General features: G+C 44.5%; 1 protein-coding gene across 1 annotated transcript in view; it reads left to right on the forward strand.

Moving 5' to 3' along the window:
- Window positions 1-20428, forward strand: part of RARRES1 (retinoic acid receptor responder 1) — a 41906-nt gene that overhangs the window by 13278 nt on the left and 8200 nt on the right. The window contains exons 2-4 of the mRNA XM_055569233.1: window positions 12556-12618; window positions 14953-15136; window positions 18072-18208. Of these exons, the coding sequence (XP_055425208.1) occupies window positions 12556-12618; window positions 14953-15136; window positions 18072-18208 (384 nt within the window). The remainder of the gene's footprint in view (window positions 1-12555; window positions 12619-14952; window positions 15137-18071; window positions 18209-20428) is intronic.

The raw sequence follows: 20428 nt of genomic DNA on the forward strand, positions 1-20428 counted from the left end.
ACTGAGTTCAGTGGTATGATCTCAAAGTTATCAGAAACAAATTTGTCAAAAAGCTGTTTTTATGAATCCTCTTGAAAATCCTCATTTTGTAAAAGCATGAAAGTAAAACAATGATTGTCTATAAATGACAAAAGACTTAAAATGGCATGGTTAAAGATCTGTTCACAATATAATTGACAAGAAACTTATTTTTGTGGTGAACAACCTTTTAAAGATAATGACTAGAATTATAACTGATAACAGTGTATTAGGACACATCAGATTTTTAGGAATTCTGTATAACTTTTGAAATGACTACATTAATGACTTTTACCCATAAAATAAGAAGGTTTTGCTACACTTAGTTGATAGTGCTACCCATGTAATATAACATGCCAGATAAACCTAATTAATCTCTCCGGGACGCTTCAGGGGTCGTCTGAAACATCCCAAAGTTAGCTGGGGGTCAAAAGAATCTTAATTAGAATTTGATATTTGGGAAGTTTGTTCTTTTTTTTAAAGATGTCAAGTTTTTAAACACTTGATCATATAGGATCATAGGTCACTGAAGCAATGCTTATTCACTCAATGAAAGAGACAATGAAAGATATTTAAGGCAAATGACAGGTCATGTAGAAGGCAGAGCAACTCACAATCTGTTACCAAAAATAGTTCATAAGAAAACTCTGTTCTCATAAAAGAGAGAGAAAACCAAACTCCAGTCTTGCACCAGCCCACCCTCAACAACAAAATTTACTTACCTAATTAAATTCAATCCAAATGGAACCATGCACAGAATAACTTTGTCAGAGCAGCCTTTCTACAATTCTTCTACAGCTTTCTATATCCATTTTAGTTTGTCCCTATAGACTACCTGGGTCAGGAAGCTCCCCCTGGAGAAGGGAATGACAACCCACTCCAGTATTGTCTGGAGAATTCCACAGACAGAGGAGCCTGGTGGGCTACAGTCCATGGATGGCAAAGAGTCAGACACAACTGAATGATTAGCACGCTCCCCACAATAGTTGAAGAAAGTAAAGATCTTTGATGTACAGGTAGATGCAACAAAGGTTAGGGTGACAAAAGCCCCTGAGAGTTGCCTCAGCCAGACGAAGTCTCCTCAGAATCCCAGTCTAGTCCGTGGGTTGCCAGTTGTGCACCGTATGTGTACCTTCCAGATGGTAGAGACCAAACTGTCAACACACACACACACACACACACACACACACACACACACACGCGCGCGCTTAAGAAAATCAGGTAGAGCATTTACATCTTAAAGACACAGGGAGAGAAATGCAAGTTTCTTCTAGAAGGGCTTTTGTTTCTGAATTCTGAAAAGATATTTTATCGAGTAGGCTCTTTCTACTGCATACACACTTAAAAACGAGTTTCAGAATGTTAAAAGAGCCCCAATTTGGCCATTTTGGGTTGAGAGCTCCTAGTATAGTTCTTCCAGTCAAGTGAGTATTTGCAAGTATAAATTTCCATATGTGTTGTACATGAACCTGGCTGGGGTGTTAGTTGGAGGCTGGCCATCTATTGCTCTTTTGTTTTGAAAGCTTTGGTCCCCATTGTAAAGTCAGTGTGTCGAGATAAAATGCTAGTGGCAATCCTGTCGCGGACCTGTGTGCCGTTTGCAAGCTTAACTCCGCTAGATGTCACCCTAGAGTCGATCCAGCTCTCACGTGTCTCAGTTTCTCCTTCTGGTAGTGTAAGACCACTCTGAGTGCTCCGATCACTGAATGGCCAGCTTTTAGGCTCATCCCTGGCAGAGCAAGTTTTTAATTAAAATGTGTGGGTTTCCCTATAGGGACAGCTGCATGGTATTAGGACGTGCTTCCAGCACTCCCACAAGTTTCTCAATTGCCTGAGAAAGCCCACTGGGAGATCTCCTTCCTTGGAGCTGAAAGCTCTCATGAGAGATCTTCAATTTTATTCTGAAAAACTCTATTAAAATAGCCAATCCAAGTTAAAACAACAGGCGAGCTTCCCACCTAATTACACAGTCCAACCCTACTGAGTGTCTTTCAACTGAGGATAACCCAGGTACCTCTTCTTGAAACTAAGTTTTCAGGATAATCTTGGAGGCAAGAGGAGGTTAACACCACCGAGTAAAACTTAGGACCCTCAGCCACTGCTGGGAGAGGTACAAGCCAGGAGAGATTCACCCACATTTGTCTGTACTCTTGTTGCCAGCCAGAATCTTAGCTTTCTCTGCCCACTGAAGCCAAACAAAAGATACAGAGACAGAGCTTCGAGGAAATGGAAAGGTGGCTTTAATTCTCAGCTGGTGGAGAGGGGAACGCAGTAGGCTTATGCCTTAAGATCTGCGCGCCCCCTCCCCTCACCCTGCGCTATGAGGAGTCTAGGGGCTTATGTAAGATGAGGGCTCGCAGTCAGGAGTCGGGGATGAGGAACAAAAGGGTTAGCATCTTGATTGTTTCCTCTTGCATTGTTTCAAAGACAGTCATAGTCTGCGTCAGTAACCCAGTCACTGAGTCTGGCAGTTGGCTGGCCCTGTGGCCTTCCGTAAAAAGAGGAACTATAAGGGGAAGAGGGTTGTAGGGGTAAACACCAGGTCCAGGATGCATTTAGCATAGAGCCAAAGGAAAATAGGTGTGAAGTATAGCTCCTGCAGGGGCTTCCCTGGTAGCTCAACTTGTAAAGAATCCACCTGCAATGAGGGAAACCCCGATTCGATTCCTGGGTCAGGAAGATCCCCTGGAGAAGGGATAGGCTACCCATGCCAGTATTATTGGGCTTCCCTGGTGGTTCAGATGGCAAAGAATCTGCCAGCAATGCAGAAGACCTGAGTTTGATCCCTGGGTTGGGAAGATCCCTGGAGGAGGCATGGCAGCCCATTCCAGTATTCTTGCCTTGTTCAAAATTCCCATGGACAGAGGAGCCTGGAGGACTGCAGTCCATGGAGTCACAGAGAGTTGGACACGACTGAGTGACTAAGCACAGTCACAGCACAGTGACTAAGCACAGTTGACACAGCACAACTGCAGAGTTAGAAGGCAGAAAAGCAAACTTATTTGCAGACCCGCAGAGTTAGCAGTTAAAGTAAAAAAAAAAAAAAAAAGCTAGGGGATGTTCAGGCCTGCTCACAGTTGTGTTTAATCTTCTTTGTTAGGAAAGGGAAAGAAAAAAAACTCACTCCTCTTCTTGTCGTTTTCACTGCAACTCTCTCTGAGGAGGCAGGCTGGGCTAAGAGGCGGCTGCTGCTACCTCGGCTCCGGATCCTGGTGAAGCAGAGAAGCCTGCCCTGGGTCCCTTCATTGGCCACCAGATCTGTCAACTGAAGAAATACATAACCTAAGAGTTGAGAAGTTTGTTTTCTTTGGTGGACTCACTGAGGACTATAGCCCAGGATACAGCCTCTCAGATTGTGCTGAGGGGCTGTTTCAGAGAGATGAGGGAGGAGCCTCTAGATGTAGGAGTTTTTTCTGGGGGAAAAAATGTCAAATATCCAAAGATTACAAGATTACTGTTATTCACAAATGCAGACATTTCAAGTTAGAGTTTAGAGCTTGTGTATGTATGGGAAAATGCAGGAGTCTGGGCTCATTGAAATCATTCCTTAGACACCTCAACTATTTAGGGCCAGTGTCCTGCTTTTCTCCTTCCTGAATCCCCCTCAGGGCGCACTGTAGGGGCTTTATGGCTGCAGTATTTTTTGTTTACTGATATGGTAGGCGACTTTCTTTGTCTACACCATTCATCCCACCTCCCTTGGGGAACTTTGAGAAGGGCTGATGTATCTTCTTCTGTCTATGTTTTCTTCTTTGTAATTTGATTGCGTCAGGTCTTCATTGCAGCCTGTGGGATCTAGTTCCCTGACCACGGATCAAACCGCATGCCCCCTGCATTGGGAACACTGAGTCTTAGTCACTGGACTACCAGGGAAGTCCCTGTAAGTGTTCTTATGAGAGATATTGTTGCTGTGTGCGCAAATTTTTATTTAAAACATTTTCTTAAGTGGTATGCTCTGCATTTTCCTGTGTCTGCTGTTTTCACTTCCTGCCTTGAGGGTCTCTCTTAGTTGCTCTAAGTATGGCTAGTTGGCTACCTCTCCCCGCTGTGATCTGTGGTGGTTGTTCAGTCACTAAGTTGTGTCCAGTTTTTGTGACCCCATGGACTGCAGCATGCCAGGCTTCCCTGTCCTTCACTATCTCCTGGAGTTTGCTCAAACTCATGTCCAATAGAGTCGGTGATGCCACCCAACTAGCTCATCCTCTGTCTCCCTCTTCTCCTCCTTCCCTTCTGCATAGTACCCCCATTCTACCTGCCTACCCCCCAGGGAGGCACAGCAGATTGTCTTCAACTTCCTACCACACACAGAATGCCTCAAGGAACATCCTCCCATAAGTCCCCTGTTACAGTATCACCGTTTCTCTGGGATACACACCTGGAAGTAGTTATTGGATCATAAAAGCATGTATAATCTTGATTTGACTGAGTCATTCAGACTGCCCCCCAGCCAGGCTGCACCAGGCTACCTCCCACCAGCCATGAACCCCCAGCCCTGGCCAACAGGTTGGCCTTATGCACTTTCTCATTTATTGCCAATGTCACAGTTGCGCAGTGGTCCCTCCCTGCTTCTTTAGCTGCGTCTCCTAATTACTCACGTGTTCAGGCCTTCAGAGCTCTGTTAACCCAGGTAAGACATGTGATATGCTTAGAGCCATACCCAGCACAGGCCCTAGAGGGTATATGTTATTGTTCTATAAATATAAGCATCCTTTAAATGATGGTAGATTTAATAACGTTGTCCTAACACAAAATATGAATTCTAGTGATTATTTCTGACCTTGAATAATGTATTTAGCTGACTATGTTGGCCTGCGAGTTCACATCCACGTCTGCCCACCATACACTTCCCTGCATTTCTGCCATCCCCACCTTGGTTCATCCCACATCCTTCCCTGTGGAATGTTTGCCAGCCACTCACAGTCATCCTGCTTCCCAGATGGCACAGATGGTAAAGAATCTGCTTTACAACATGGCAGGTTTGATCCCTGGGTCAGGAAGGTCCCCTGGAGAAGGGAATGGCTATCCAGTATTCTTGCCTGGGAAATCTCATGGACAGAGGAGCCTGGTGAGCTACAACCCATGGGGTCTCAAAGAGTCAGACACGAATGAACATGTCCACACATACCATCATCCTGACATCCCCAAAATTAATTCCTTCCTAACTTCAGAGTTCAGCTTAAATGTCACTTTTCTGGCCCCCAGACTAGCTCACTTCTCCAGTTATCCTTTCATAGCTCCTAAGTCATCCATGACCACATCATCAGCTGTACCATGAACTATTTGAAGTCCTTCTCCTGTGCCCTGACTGCCCTGAGGGCAGCCGTGACAGTCTCTTCCCTGTCCTCCTGCTCCCAGCCGTTTCACGTTCAGAACTCCTGGGGTGCATGTTGAACTACAGAGACCTCTTCATCACAGGATAGTTTAATCAGAGACAGCCAAGGGAACACACGGCCCTAAAGTGGCCTGAGGAGCGTGAGACACTCATCCCAGACGGCCCTGACTGGTCTTCCAAGGCTGCCACCTTATTATCTCTGGAGAAGCAGCAACGTGGCCTCAAAAGAACTGATGACTCAGAGGAAGGGAGCCGGGAGAGGCCTTTAGGGGAGATAAAGGGACTGAGTCTTGATAAATGATAAAGTACAACCACAAATATAAAAATCCTGTTTGGGACAAAATGAAGATGTTCTTGCTGATGTTCTTAAGAGTGCCTGATTAGCAAATCGGGAAGGAAAATTACTCTTCAAAAGGACGGCTCCATCCTGACTCAGCTCACAGCCTTGGTTACTCCAGGTGTTTCTTTCCCCACAAAGAGTAGGTACTGATGCTGTAACTGGGAAGGGTTAATTTTGAATTTACTCTGGATCTGCTCGTTCGACTTTAACCTTTATTTTGCAGCTTTTATTGTTATAAGCATACATGGTGGTCTGCCTCAGGGAGGTAACCTGAGCCGCCCACCTGTGAAGGAAGTGAGGCAAAAACATCGCCCTGCTTGAGGCTTGCCATTCCAGGGCACATTTACAAGGATTGAATAACTTTTTACTTTGTTTCCTCATCTCCCCCCGCCCCCCATCTCTGATCCATAAAAGAACCTGCCAGCCAGGCCCCAAAAGATGGTTATTTCGAGATGCTAGCCTGCCATCTTCTCAGTCAGCCGGCTCCTGAATAAAATCCCTTCCTGATCCCAACACCTCGTCTAGGATTCACTGACTCATCTTATGGCGAGCAGAGCGAGCTTGGACTCGGTAACAGCTCCTCATTTAGCCTCCATGTGTTTTCAAAAAAAATTACAGAGTCAAATAATATCTTAAGTACTCTATTTGAAATATGCGCAATTATATCAAGGTTATAGCAGGCTTTTGTGAATTTCTGTGGATAGCAAATAAGTGTGTCCAGTTTATTAGTTATGGAAAGGTGGGTGGTCCTTAAGATTATTCTCAGTATTACCTTCCCGGGGGTATGACAGGAAATGCCACGGCTTCAGCCACCACCGCCACTGAATCTCCTTTTATGACATCCAGCTGCTTCCTGGCCTTCTTCCATGTCCTGGAGCATGAAGGTGGTACCACCAACTCTGCTGACCTCTCCTCTTAGCACCTGTGGGGCTGACCCCCAGATAGCAGCCTGAGGGTCATCCTGCCTCCTGTGAAGGGGGCTGACCCCAGGCCCCTAAGTGGAGGTGAAGGGCAGACTCCTAGGTCATGCGTGGAGCAGGTGGGAGGTATACAGGGCTGGTGCAGCAAGCAGTTCAAGCCTTAAACCTGCCAGCACACGGAACTACTGCCTCTGTGAGTCTCAGCTGTTGGTGTCCGCGTGGCTTAGGGGAGTGTTCTATGTGTTCTTCTAACTTGGGTCAGGTGTTGAGGAGACTTGGAGATAGATGTATGGGGCACCTTGTTCATCTACCTTCATGCAGGTCCCATTTACTCTCTTTAACGGTTCTCTGTGAGCTCCAGGCAGGAGAAAACCAAAGTAAAAACAAGCTGTTGTTTTTCAGTCGCTCAGTCGTGTCTGACTCTTTGTGACCCCATGAACTGCAGCACTCCAGGCTTCCCTGTCCTTCACTATCTCCCAGATAGTGGACAAACTATTGTCCATTGAGTCGATGATGCCATCCAACCACCTCATCCTCTGTAGTCCCCTTTTCTTCCTGCCCTCGATCTTTCCCAGCATCAGGGTCTTTTCCAGTGAGCCAGCTCTTTGCATGAGGTGGTCAAAGTATTGTAGCATCAGTCCTTCCAATGAATATTCAGGACTGATTTCCTTTAGGATGGACTGGTTGGATCTCCTTGCAGTCCAAGGGACTCTCAAGAGTCTTCTTCGACACCACAGTTTGAAAGCATCAATTCTTCGCCACTCAGCCTTCTTTATGGTCCAACTTTTCCATACATGACTTCTGGAAAAACCATAGCTTTGACTGCAGACTTTTGTTGGCAAAATAATGTCTCTGCTTTTTAATACACTATCTAGGTTTGTCATAGCTTTTCTTCCAGGGAGCCAGTGTCTTAGTTTCATGGCTGTAGTCACCATCTGCAGTGATTTTGGAGTCCAAGTTCTTGTCACTGTTTCCATTTTTTCCCCTACCTATTTGTCATGAAGTGATGGGACTGGTTGCCATAATCTTAGTTTTTTGAATGTTGAGTTTTAAGCCATCTTTTTCACTCTCCTCTTTCACTTTCATCAAGAAGCTCTTTAGATCCTCTTTGCTTTCTGCCATAAGCATGGTGTCATCTGCATATCTCAGGTTATTGATATTTCTCCCGGCAGTCTTGATTCCAGCTTGTGCTTCATTCAGCCCAGCATTTCTCATGATGTACTCTGCATATAAGTTAAATAAACAGGGTGAAAATATACAGCCTTGCTGGTTCTCTGCAAGCTCCAGACAGGAGAAAACCAAAGTAAAAACAAGCTGTTGTTTTTCAGTCGCTTGGTCATGGCTGACTCTGTGACCCCATGAACCATAGCATGCTAGGCTGATGTTTGAAGCAGTCTGTTGTTCCATATCCAGTTCTAACTGTTACTTCTTGACCTGCATACAGCTTTCTCAGGAGACAGGTAAGGTGGTGTGGTATTCTCATCTCTGTTAAGAATTTTCCATAGTTTGTCCTGATCCACAGAGTCAAAGGCTTTACCATAGTCAATAAAGCAGAAGTAGATGTTTTTCTGGAATTCCCTTGCCTTTTCTATGATTCGGAATGTTGGCAATTTGATCTCTGGTTCTTCTGCCTTGTCTAAACCCAGCTTGCACATCTGGATGTTCTCAGTTCACATACTGTTGAAGAGTAGCTTGAAGGATTTTGAGCATTACCTTGCTAGCATGTGAAATGAGTGCAGTTGTGGGGTAGTTTGAACATTCTTTGGGATTGGAATGAAAACTGACCTTTCGCAGTCCTGTGGCCAATGCTGAGTTTTCCAAATTTGCTGGCATATTGAGTGCAGCACAAGCTAGATAGTCTGGATCTCAGCCTTCCGTAGTCTCATCCTTGGGCCAGACCCTACTTCCCAGCACAGTTCTTTCTCTCCCTGATATGATTTTTTTCAGTTAGTTTTTATTGGAGTATAGTTGATTTACAGTGTTGTGTTAGCTTCTGCTATACGGCACAGTAAATCAGTTATACATATGCATATATCCACTCTTTTTAAACTTCCTTTCTCCTGTAGGTGATTATAGAGTATTGGGAAGAATTCCATGTGCTGCACAGTAGTTTCTTATTAGTTATATACAGTAGTATGAATATGTCAGTCTCAGTCTCCCAGATTATCTCTCTCTCCTCATTTCCCCTTTGGTGACCATATGCTTGTTGTCTACATCTGTGACTCTATTTCTGTTTTGTAAATTTTGTAAATTTCATTTTGTAAAAAATGTAAATCATTTTTTAGATTCCACATACAAGCAATATCGTATGATATTTGTTTTTCCCTGACTTACTGCACTCAGTATGGCAATCTCTAGGTCCATCCCCGTTGCAGTAAATGATAGTATTTCATTCTTTTCATGGCTGAGTAGTAGTCCATTGTGCGTATGTGCCACGTCTTTTCCGTTCCTCTGTTGATGGACATTGAGGTCGCCTTGTAAACAGTGCTGCAGTGGACACTGGGGTGCAGGTATCTTTTTGGATTATGGTTTTCTCTGGGTATATGCCCAGGAGTGGCATTGCTGGGTCATATGGCAGTTCTGTTTTTGGTTTTTAAAGGAATCCCTATACTGTTCTCCATAGTGGCTGCACCAGTTTATATTCCCACCAACATTTACAGGTAGGTTTCCTTTTCTCCATACCCTCTCCAGCATTTATTGTTTGTAGACTTTTTGATGATGGCCATTCCGACCAGTGTGAGGTGAACACTCATTTGCGTGTCTCTAATAATTAACAACATTGAGCATCTTTTCATGTGCTTTTTGGCCATCTGTATGTCTTCTTTGGAGAAATGTCTATTTAGATCTTCTGCCCAGTTTTTGGTTGAGCTGTTTGTTTTTTGGATATTGAGCTATATGAGCTGCTTATGCATTTTGAAGATTAATTCTCTTAATTCTGTGTGGGCTTTTCGAGCTGTGGCATGCGGGATCAGTAGTTGCAGGGCATAGGCTTAGTTGCTCCACGGCATGTGGGATCCCAGTTTCCCGACCAGCAATCGAACGCTTGTCCCCTGCCCTGGAAGGTGGATTCCTAACCACTGGACCACCAGGAAGGTACCTGTAGTGTAGTTTCAGGTAAGAGAGCCTGATTCCTCCAGCTCCATTTTCCTTTCTCAGGATTGCTTTGCTATTCAAGGTCATTTATGTTTCCCTACAAATTACAAAAATTTTTGTTCTATGAAAAATGTCATTGGTAATTGATAGGGATTGCATTGATGCAGCTGTGATTAGGATAGTTTCCTTATTTTTTCTGATCTTTCGTTGTTAGTGTGTAGAAATGCAACAGATTTCTGTGTATTGTATACTGCAGCTTTGCGGGGAGGGATGGTGTGCCACCGTTTGTGACTTGTAGGATCTTAGTTCCCCAACCAGGGATTGAACCTGGGCCCTCTGCAGTGAAGGCACAAATCCTTACCACTGGACCGTCAGAGAATTTCCATGTATCCTGCAACTTTACCAAATTCACTGATGAGCTCTAGTCATTTTCTGGTGGCGTCTTTAGGATTTTCTGTGTATAGTATCATGTCATCACAAACAGTGACAGTTTTACTTCTTTTCCAGTTTGGATTCCTCTAATTTTTTTTCTTCTCAGATTGCTGTGGCTAGGACTTCCGAAACTATGTTGAATAAACTTGGCGAGAGTGGACAGCTTTGTCTTGTTCCTGATCTTAGAGGAAATGCTTTTAGCTTTTCACTATTGAGTATGATGTTAACTGTGGGTTTGAATAGGTTTTAATAACAATACAAATAGGGAGCACTGGACTTTTACCCTGACCAAGGCACCATCTAAACTCTGTTGCGCTTTACTCTGCACAGAGTGCTGCAATATGTTTACTTTACTGGGGTTCCCACAGACTTTGGGATCAAGTTCCAAGTCCTCTTTACAAAAAATGCTTTCGTGACCTTGCGTTGACCTTGCGCCAGCCTCCCCGGACAGCCTTTTCCCTAGCTTTGCAGCCTTCCCTGAAACGCCAGCCCCTGCCCTCCCTTCCCACGTCTTTGCCTGGCTCCCCTTTGCTCTAGAAAGCCTCCCTAGAGCAAGCGCCCAGCACACATGCTGCTCTGGCCGCATAGGAGAGCTGCACTGCGTGGCTGTTGATGTACCCTTTCCACACAGGGCACAGGTTTCCGGTCAGGCTGGACAGGACATTTAATTTCCTTGTATCTCCCTGGTGCCTGGCATACCAGGTGGCCAACAGTGAATGGTTGAGAAGATAGACACGTGTGTATGAATTTTGTAATTCGTATGAATATCTAATGAAATCAGTGTTTCAGCTTCCACCAGAACTTATTTCGAGATTGAAAATGAGCCCTAAGCAAACAGCTCTCATGCATGGGCTCTGGGTGCCCCTTGACCCCAGCAATATTCTTAAATCCACACATTTAAATATTCCTTATATAAACAATTGCCATAGAATCCTCACTCTCCATTCTCCAGTTTCCCAGAATTTATTTTTTCTTAAACTCTGTGATAGAAATGGATGATATCTGGTCTACTTAAAATAACCATGCTTGGTTGTTGTGTTCCTGGACTGAAGTTCACAGGAAACGGAGGGAATTCCCTGGTTGTCCAGTGGTTAAGACTCTGTGCTTCCACTGCAGGGGGGACCTGAGTTCGATCCCTGGTTGGGGAACTAAGATCCTGTGTGGCTGTGTTTCCGCCTCACTCCCCCCTCCCTCAAAAGGGAAATGGCTGTTTCCAGAATAACTTAACACTGTGTGGAATAACTTCAGCTCCAGGTGGCAGAAGCTCCCTTTCTTCTCTAGAAAACATTCCTTTTACTGAATGATCATTGTGCTCTTTAGAAAAAAATGATGGCCAATAACAAAGTTCTTCTGAACAGTCTAATGGGCTTCAGTGATGTGCATATGTATTCTCTAAAGCTCTGCATTGGAATCAGTTCAAAGGTTTGAAAAGGCTAAACAAGCATTTCCAAAGTTTAGAAGCCTGCCTACTTGTGAAAGCTCCAAAGTGGAGACCATGATCGCTGTGGTAACTCACCCTGCCCCAGGCTCAGCCCATCACAGAGCTCCCCCACCTCAGGCCTCCTGTGTGGGTCCACTGTGCCCACCCTGCGTCTGGGTGCCGCTTCCGCACTGTCCCTTTGACCTCAGCTGAGGGCTCCTCCCCCAGACGCCTTCCTTAACTACCATTCTTTCTTCACTTAGCACCATTTGAAAACCCATCATTTATTACTGGGTGCATCTTTGTCGCCAGATCCTGTTTTCAACTGTGAGCGGCAGGAGGGGGAGCTGCTGAGGCCCGGTGCCCAGCACAGGGCATGGAGGGGCACGGATGGTTGGGGAAGGAAGGAACCCTCTCCTCAACCTTGTGTGCTCACATGTTTCTCATCTAGCTGCTCCCACAAAGCCAACTTCTAGCATCAGGACTAGTTTCCCCCTCTCAACCTTCCTGTTTGTGAGCAGCTGTCAAATCAGCAAGCAGAGTGGCATAACCAGACCAAAATTTGAGATCTTTTCTCCTGGTTAAAAAAAAATTCAATTTTATTCAGGTATAAGTGCTACAGCTTCCATTTGCTTGTCATGTTATCCAAAGAGAGTAAGTGGTTGTTGTTGTTCCGTTGCTGAGTCTTGTCTGATTGTTCGTGATTCCATGGACTGCAGCACGCCAGGCTTCCCTGTCCTTCACCTCTCCAGGAGCTTGCTCAAACTCGTGTCCATTGAGTTGGTGATGCCATCCAACCATCTTGTCCTCTGTTGTCTCCTTCTCCTCCTGCCTTCAATCTTTCCCAGCATCAGGGACTTTATCAATGAGTTGACTTTTTGCATCAGGTGGCCAAAGTATTGACGCTTCAACTTCATAATCAGTCCTTCCAATGAATATTCATGTTTGATTTCCGTTAACAGAACTTCCACTTGGCTAAAATTCCATTTATGTGTTTCAGGTTAATCAGAAGAAGGAATATAAATTTGACCTGGTGTTTACCACAGAATTCTACAGCGCAGAGGTAAGCTGCCATGGTTCGTGAAGTGTCCCATTAGCAACTTTTATGGATTTTTTTTTTAACTGAGAATCTTAATATTGGATTGGCCAAGAAGTTCATTTGGAGTTTTCCATAATAGACGAACAGACTTTTTGATCAAACCTGTATATAGAGGCCTGGAGATTTACCTGTGTGTGTGTGTTTTCCCGTCCTGCTTCATTTTCTATTTGTTCTCAAGAATTGAAGACTAGAGCTTGGCAGGACAACTTCATGACCTTAAACAGGGTTGCTTTTAACAGTCCACACAGCCATCTTTGTCGCTAGGCGGGTGTTTCGCACCCTAGCATCTGCTGCGCCTCCCTCACATCTCGGAATCCCTGGAGGGACTCACTTCTAAATGCCAGCCTGCTCTTTTCCTGTCAGCTGGTGACATTTCTCATTAGTGGGCTGGCGTAGCAGGAGACCATCTCCGGGAGCTGCCCTGAACAGAGGTATTCTGTAACCCAGAGCAGCCTGTCACGCTGCAGGCACCTTCAGCCTCTCCACTTGTGACCCAGCAGGCCATGATTCTGCAAGTTTCCTTTCCCCTGCTGTCAAGACGAGAGTAAACAGGAGATTCAGACAGAAATCAGAGCCGGATGAACTTCCCAGGGCTGGGCCGAGCTGGGAGGCATCAACCAGAACCTGGGTGGAGGGAGCAGCCAAATCCCTCTCTGTGGCTCTGAGTCAGGGCGGCAGGGGTGGGCAGGCAGCACCAAGGTGTCTCAGGGAGGCAGTGCTTCAGAGAAGGCAGGGCCCCTCCAGTGGAGGCTTCTGGAAGAAAGCTTACCAGTATTCAGAACTGACCGGACAACAGTACGCCAACTTTGCTTATTAACCTAAGAACTAACATTTTCTTAAAGCATAAGGAGGGTGCTTTTGGTTTCTGTGTTGCCAGTGGAGGTGTTCAGTTAAAGCAAAGGGAAAATGACTACTAGATTATTTTGACCTGCTGTGCCTCTCCGAGGGGCATGGGGAGCTGATGAGGGGCTGAGGAGAGTTCTTTCATCTTCAGGCAACTGCTTTGATTCTGTGGGGCCAACTGGGTGGGAGGGGAGAAAAATAAAAGAGGACAACACCCATTTCATTTCCGCTGCCTTGGAAATAGCTTTGACATCAAAAGAGCCCACGTGCCAGCCCTGTCTTTTGCCCTTGATAAGCCTCTTCTGGAATGTTCCCTTCACCATTTCGCTGCATGGCACTGATGATTAGGAAAGCCTATTGCAGTTTTTGTGGGGTTTTTGGCTTTAGTTCTAGGAGGGGGAGCTTATTAGGTAAATCCAATCTTGATTACAATTTGTTTGTGGGTTTGGTTTTTTTTTTTGGTTGTTTTAACTGGGACTCCGCCCAGTTCAAATGACTGTAAAAGGGAAAAGAACTTGGTCAACTGACCAAGTTGTTACAGGAATTAACTCGGGCCATGAACTTCCTCAAATCAAAGGCCCAGTGGATGGTTTGAATGAACATGCATTTTTCTGGGAAGCAGTTCCTTGGCTTTTATTGTTAGATTAAGGAATCAGTGACCTAAAAGGGTAAAGAACTGTCCCAGAAATGAGTCGTGCACTTGATGTCTACTTAAAGCATCCAGCTACCCAGCTCCACATGTCTCTGGGTTGGAAAGTAAGTGAGGGAGATCCCAGAACACTCAGTGTGTCCAGGTTTCAATGTGAGTATAAGCCGACAGCCCTCAGTCACGTGGGTAGTTGGAGCAGCACCACTGGGGTGGTTTGTGCTTTTACTTCTTCCAGATTAGATCTCGGGGCTCTCACAGAGCTAGGGCCCCGGCATCAGATACAGCTCAGGTCCTGGCTGACCACTTACCTACTAGCTGTGACACATGGAGGAGGTTCCTCTTTAAACGTCAGTCTTAATCTGTAAAATTGGAGTAAGAGGACCAGATTCATCAGGCAGCATGATGGTATTGTCACTTGTGTTCATGGACATCAGCTTCCTCTTGGTCCAAGTTTGCAAGCTTGAGCTCCAACTGAGCATTACATTGGTCCCAGAGAGCAAAGTACCTGTCCTAGAGTTTTGAGTTGAGCAGCACTCACAGCTGTCAGTGAGTATTTCTTTGGAAAAGGCCCAGCCTTCTTTCCTAAGGGCACCATCAGAAAGCAGGAATTTAAAAGACAGCAAAGGCTGATGACTGTTGTATTCAGTGTGAGCCCCCAAATCACACTCTACAAAGCAGACCATTACATATGCAGGCCAGGGCATACCTGCCATGTACGGGGAGCTCCCCAGTCTTGTGTTTGTATGTTGGGGTCGGTGCGAAGTGATGAGGAGCCATCCTTTTTAATTCCAAAATCTTTATTTCAGGAAGGTGAGAAACGTCTGGGAAAATGTTCTGCTCAAGTATTTTTCAGGAATGAGAAACCCAGACCAGCCATTAATGTGACATGTACTCAGCTCGTTAAGAAGGAGAAGAGACAGGAAGAGGATTACCAGCTCTACAAGCTCATGAAGCAACTTAAAAGCCCCTTGAACGCAGTCAGCATTCCTGGTATATACCCATCTCTGGAATTTCTATATTCAGGAATGAGTGTCATTACTAAATCTCAAGAAGAATGATTATCTGAAAATTTATTTCCCAAATGGCACTTTAACGACAGAAGGTGGTTTACCTCATTATTTAAACAAAATTCAGAAGTATCCTTTTCCGGTTCTCCTCCTCCAGTACAAGATAGTGACTCTATCAGGAACTATCTGTGCCCCTTTCACCTGCCCACTTCCATCCCAGATGTGGGCAGGGCAAGAGCTCGACTCCAAAAGAGGTGGAGGTCTTTGTAACAGGACCCACACACAGAGGTGCAGTTTTCAGGATTGAGTCCAGGAGCCGAGGAGACGTTTCTAGAGGTTTCTGGTGGTGGCTTTGGGAACTTATAGTGATGAGACCCCATCCAGGGCCTTGGCTATGCCCAGCATCGTGTTCTGCACCAGGGCTGGGCGAGCCGGCTGTCTTGGGGCCTTGCTGGGAGGCTGTAATGGAGTCGAGCTGATCTCATTTTGTCCAGAGCTAATGGGCAGTGGTGCCGTCTCTTCTGAGAAATGAACCTTGCTTCTCCAGTGACTCAGCTGAAGTGAAGCAGAGCGCATTTGCTCTGGCACTCAGAGACTCAGCACTTACTGGCAAATCCAATTTCCAAAACCGCAAAGTCATCTCTGCACCTGCACTTAGGCATTAGACCTGACATCTGACTGCCACAATGCTCCCTGTGTCACTCTCTCTCTCAGCCTGCTCATTTGCCCGGAGGCTGTGAGAGACCCGTTTCAGCGTGGAGGCCCTGCGGTCTCCATTCATTACTGCGTATGTGTCCCTCCATTATAGGGGCCGAGTGTTCTGACAGACCTGGAGGTAGGATCCTGCTCTTTGTGCTTCTCAAATGCAGAGCTTGGATCATTCTCATTATAGGTCTCTGACAACTTGGATTAAATCCTGTTCCAAAGAATCAGAATCTCATACTGTAGTAGAATTTGCTTATATTTAACTGCCTGCAATAAGGGGGCCACTGACTAATACTTACAATCTAGTATTTTAGGGATTGATCCCCTGCTTACCTAAGTGCAAATGGGAAGAAAGAGGGCTTCCTAAGTGATGCTAGTGGTAAAGAACCCACCTGCCAATGCAGGAGACATAAGAGACGCAGGTTCGACCCCTGGGTCAGGAAGATCCCCTGGAGAAGGAAATGGCAACTCACTCCAGGCTTCTTGCCTGGAGAATCCCATGGACAGAGGAGCCTGGCGGGCTACAGTCCCTAGGGTCTGTAGTCCCAGGCGAGAGTACTGGAGTGGGTTGCCATTGCCTTCTCCACGTGTTGCTATGAAGATTCAAATAATTTAATAGCATGCATGTTTTCATCAATGAAATCTCCAAGTTCTCTTGTCACTTTAAATTCAGCAGAGACATTTAATGGCGCTATTTATAGCCTGTATATATAAAATTATCTACTTATAACTGAAAAGGTTTGGTTCTGGATAAAGTGAATCAAAATCCATGTTGGAGTAGGCAATTCAACTCTCAGCAGATCCCATTATTTAATTAACCCAGGGTTTTTGACTGTTGAGCAGTTTTCTCTACAATTGGTGGGTGAGAAGATCTAATCGATTTTATGATATCCTTGCTCTGCACTGTTTTTCCCCTAAAAAGTAATTGTCTAGTTTTCATTATGAGTAAAACTTTCACCTTTTCTGATAAGTTCATAAACTTCCTATAGCTGAGCCCAATGTGTTACATATAAAAGACTGGGGAATAACCAGCTAAAGTCCAAAGTGACTCTGCATCAGTGCTACTGAATTCACGCTGGACACAAATTCGGTTGCTCTCACTATTCGCAGTATTTTGTATAACTGATTTTTCTTCTGTGGTTAATTTGTTTTATCTCAAGATTTAAACTCAGAGTGGCACTGTAAGATGAAGGAAGTCTGTCACTCTTTCTCACATGTGTGTGCGCGCACACACACACAACAAGAATTCAAGGCTTAGCTCAAATCTCATCTCTGTGACATTTTCCCCAACTTCTTCAGCCCAAAGAAATCTCCCCGTTCCCTGTGCCCTCCTCTCCTCTCTAATCTTCCCTCTCTTAAGAAAGGTGTCAGCTGCCTTTCTACACTGTCAACAAGAGGAGGTAGGGTCTCTCTCTGTATTGCCCACAGCACCCAAGCAATCAGTGAATGCCTTCTGAACTGATACTGTTGTAAATCAATCAAGTTCTACCAACACAGAGCAGAGTTTATGCTAAAGATTATTTTACAAGAAGGGTTCATTTCCTAAGTGAGCTGTTAGTATTCCTCACATATTAAACTATTATTGGGCTTTAATACAGACCAGGAATACTCTTCCAAACTACATAAAGGATGGTCCATGAACAGCTCATAAATAACCTGCTAAAATTAGAGTTCCTAAAAGTCACAAAAGATAATTAGTCATTATTTCCCTACCTATCCCAGTATCTGATATTAAGTAATTTTTAAAAAATAAATGTTGAATTTAAAAGATTACAGTTCCAAAAACAATACCACAGGAAAAACCCACTTGATTTTTTTCATTTGGTCAAAAAAAGTGACAGATGCTGCCACTGATTGGCTTTAACGCCTAGGATCAGAGAAGGACAAAGACATTCACTAGATTGGGGAAGACCAGCACACTCACTGTAGAACCAAAGTAGAAAGTGATGTGGAGAATATAACTGATAGATATTCCCATCTAATTAAGAGATTGAAGATTTTTAGATTAATCATTACAGCTCTTAGTTTGCATTTATGTAATACAGCAAGTAGCCCTTAAACTGTTTTATAGTAGCTTTACTTACCAGGCAAGCTGAAGCATGTAAACCTCTATACACTGTAGACACAGATACGAGTCCTGTTTGACTACTGGAACTTCTAAACTTTTGTCCTATAAATGTCTTAACACGAATGCACTTTTTTTGTTCCTTCAGACAGTCATGGATATATTGCTCCATCTCTGAGACCCATCTGGGACCTAGCTTTTCTGGGCAGCTCTTATGTGATGTGGCAGAAGACAACACCATTTCTACACTACTACATGTCACAGATTAGCAGTGTCAAGCAGTGGGTAAGAAAAACAAAAAATTAACTTGTAACCCAAGGGGTACAACCAGTGCAATGTTCTTAGAAAAAATTAATATGAATTTCTAGATTTGTGGCAAGAGTTTTAACTGCATTTCATTCACTCAATAAATCTGCGAATGTCAGGTACTGTTTTGGGGACTGAGGATATAGCAGTGAACAGAAGACTCAAATGTAGCTGTCTGTATTGGGACTAATTCTAGTGAGAGCAGACAGTGAACTGATAGATAAGAAAATGTATATCAAATGGTGATAAGGGCTATGGAGAAAAATAAAGTAGGGAGAAGTGAATGTGGGGCATTGAGAGAATTATACTTTGGTCTAAAGTAAGGCCCCTCTAATTTGAGCAGAGGTCCAAGAGAAGTGAGAGCGAGCCATGCCTCCAGATGAGAAGGGGTTTCAGGCAGAGGGACCCGAGGCAGCAGTGTGGCTGATGGGCTGGATGAGTCCACACAAGGCCTGGGAGGCCATCAGAAGGACCTTGTCATTTACTTACTATAGGACTTTTTAAGCAGAAGAGTGACAATCTGACTTCCAGATTGGATCATTTTGGCTGCTGTGTTGAGAACCGACTAGACAGACAAGGGTGGAAGCAGGCAGAACAAGAGAGTATTGCAGTGACCTAGGCAAAGTCTGCTGGTAACTTGCACCAGGGCGGCAGCTGTGGAGGTGGTGAGAAGCGTTTGGATTTTGAAGACAGACTAACAGTATTTGCTGATGGGCTGAATGTGGAATGTACGACAATGAGAAGAGTTGAGGATGATTCTTAGGATTTGGCATGAATAACTGGAAGGCTACTTTTCATTTACAGAGGAACAGATTTGGGTAGAAATTAGCTTGATTTGGGGCATTCTAAATTCCAAGTAGAAAAAGAGACACTGATGTATAGAACAGTCTTATGGACTCTGTGGGAGAGGGAGAGGGTGGGAAGATTTGGGAGAATGGCATTGAAACATGTAAAATATCATGTATGAAACGAGTTACCAGTCCAGGTTCGATGCACGATACCGGATGCTTGGGGCTGGTGCACTGGGACGACCCAGAGGGATGGTATGGGGAGGGAGGAGGGAGGAGGGTTCAGGATGGGGAACACATGTATACCTGTGGCAGATTCCTTTTGATATTTGGCAAAACTAATACAATTTTGTAAAGTTTAAAAATAAAATAAAATAATAAAAAAAAAATTCCAAGTAGAGAATTTGGATAGTCCTCTGAACATAAGAGTCTGAAGTTCAGGGGAGAGGTCTGGGTTGGTGTCAACAACAACGTTGCTGTTTAGTCACTCAGTTGTGTCTGATTCTGCGACCCCATGGACTGCAGAACACCAAAAGAAAAGACTCAGCATGAGTCTTGCTCAAGCATGAGTCTTATTTGAGCTTGCTCAAACTCATGTTCTCATCTTCAGATGGTGAAGGACAGGGAAGCCTGGAGTGCTGCAGTCTATGGGGTCGCAGAATCAGACACAACTGAGCGACTAAACAGCAGCGTTGTTGTTGACATCAACCCAGACCTCTCCCCTGAACTTCAGACTCTTATGTTCAGAGGACTATCCAAATTCTCTATTTGGAATTTAGAATGCCCCAAATCAAGCTAATTTCTACCCAAACTTGTACCCAAATTTATAACCCTGGTGCAAGTTACCAGCAGACTTTGCCTAGACTTTGACTAGATGGAACTTTGTCAGCAAAGTAATGTCTCTGCTTTTTAATATGCTGTCTAGGTTTGTCATAGCTTTTCTTCCCAGGAGCCAGTGTCTTTTAATTTCATGGCTGCAGTCACCATCTGCAGTGATTTTGGAGCCTTAGAAAATAAAGTCTGTCACTGTTTCCATTGTTTCTCCATCTATTTGCCATGAAGTGATGGAACCAAATGCCATGATTTTCATTTTTTGAATGTTGAGTTTTAATTTTTCCACTCTCCTCTTTCACCTTCATCAAGAGGCTCTTTAGTTCCTCTTCACTTTCTTCCATAAGAGTGGTATCATCTGTGTATCTGAGGTTGTTGATATTTCTCTCAGCAATCTTGATTCCAGCTTGTGCTTCATTCATCCCGACATTTCGATGTATTCTGCATATAAGTTACATAAGCAGGGTGACAAGATACAGCCTTGATGTACTCCTTTCCCAATTTGGAACCGGTCCATTGTTCCATGTCTGGTTCTAACTGTTGCTTCTTGGCCTGCATACAGATTTCTCAGGAGGCAGGT

This window comes from Bubalus kerabau, chromosome 2, assembly GCF_029407905.1.
Source record: "Bubalus kerabau isolate K-KA32 ecotype Philippines breed swamp buffalo chromosome 2, PCC_UOA_SB_1v2, whole genome shotgun sequence".
Lineage (NCBI taxonomy): Eukaryota > Metazoa > Chordata > Mammalia > Artiodactyla > Bovidae > Bubalus > Bubalus kerabau.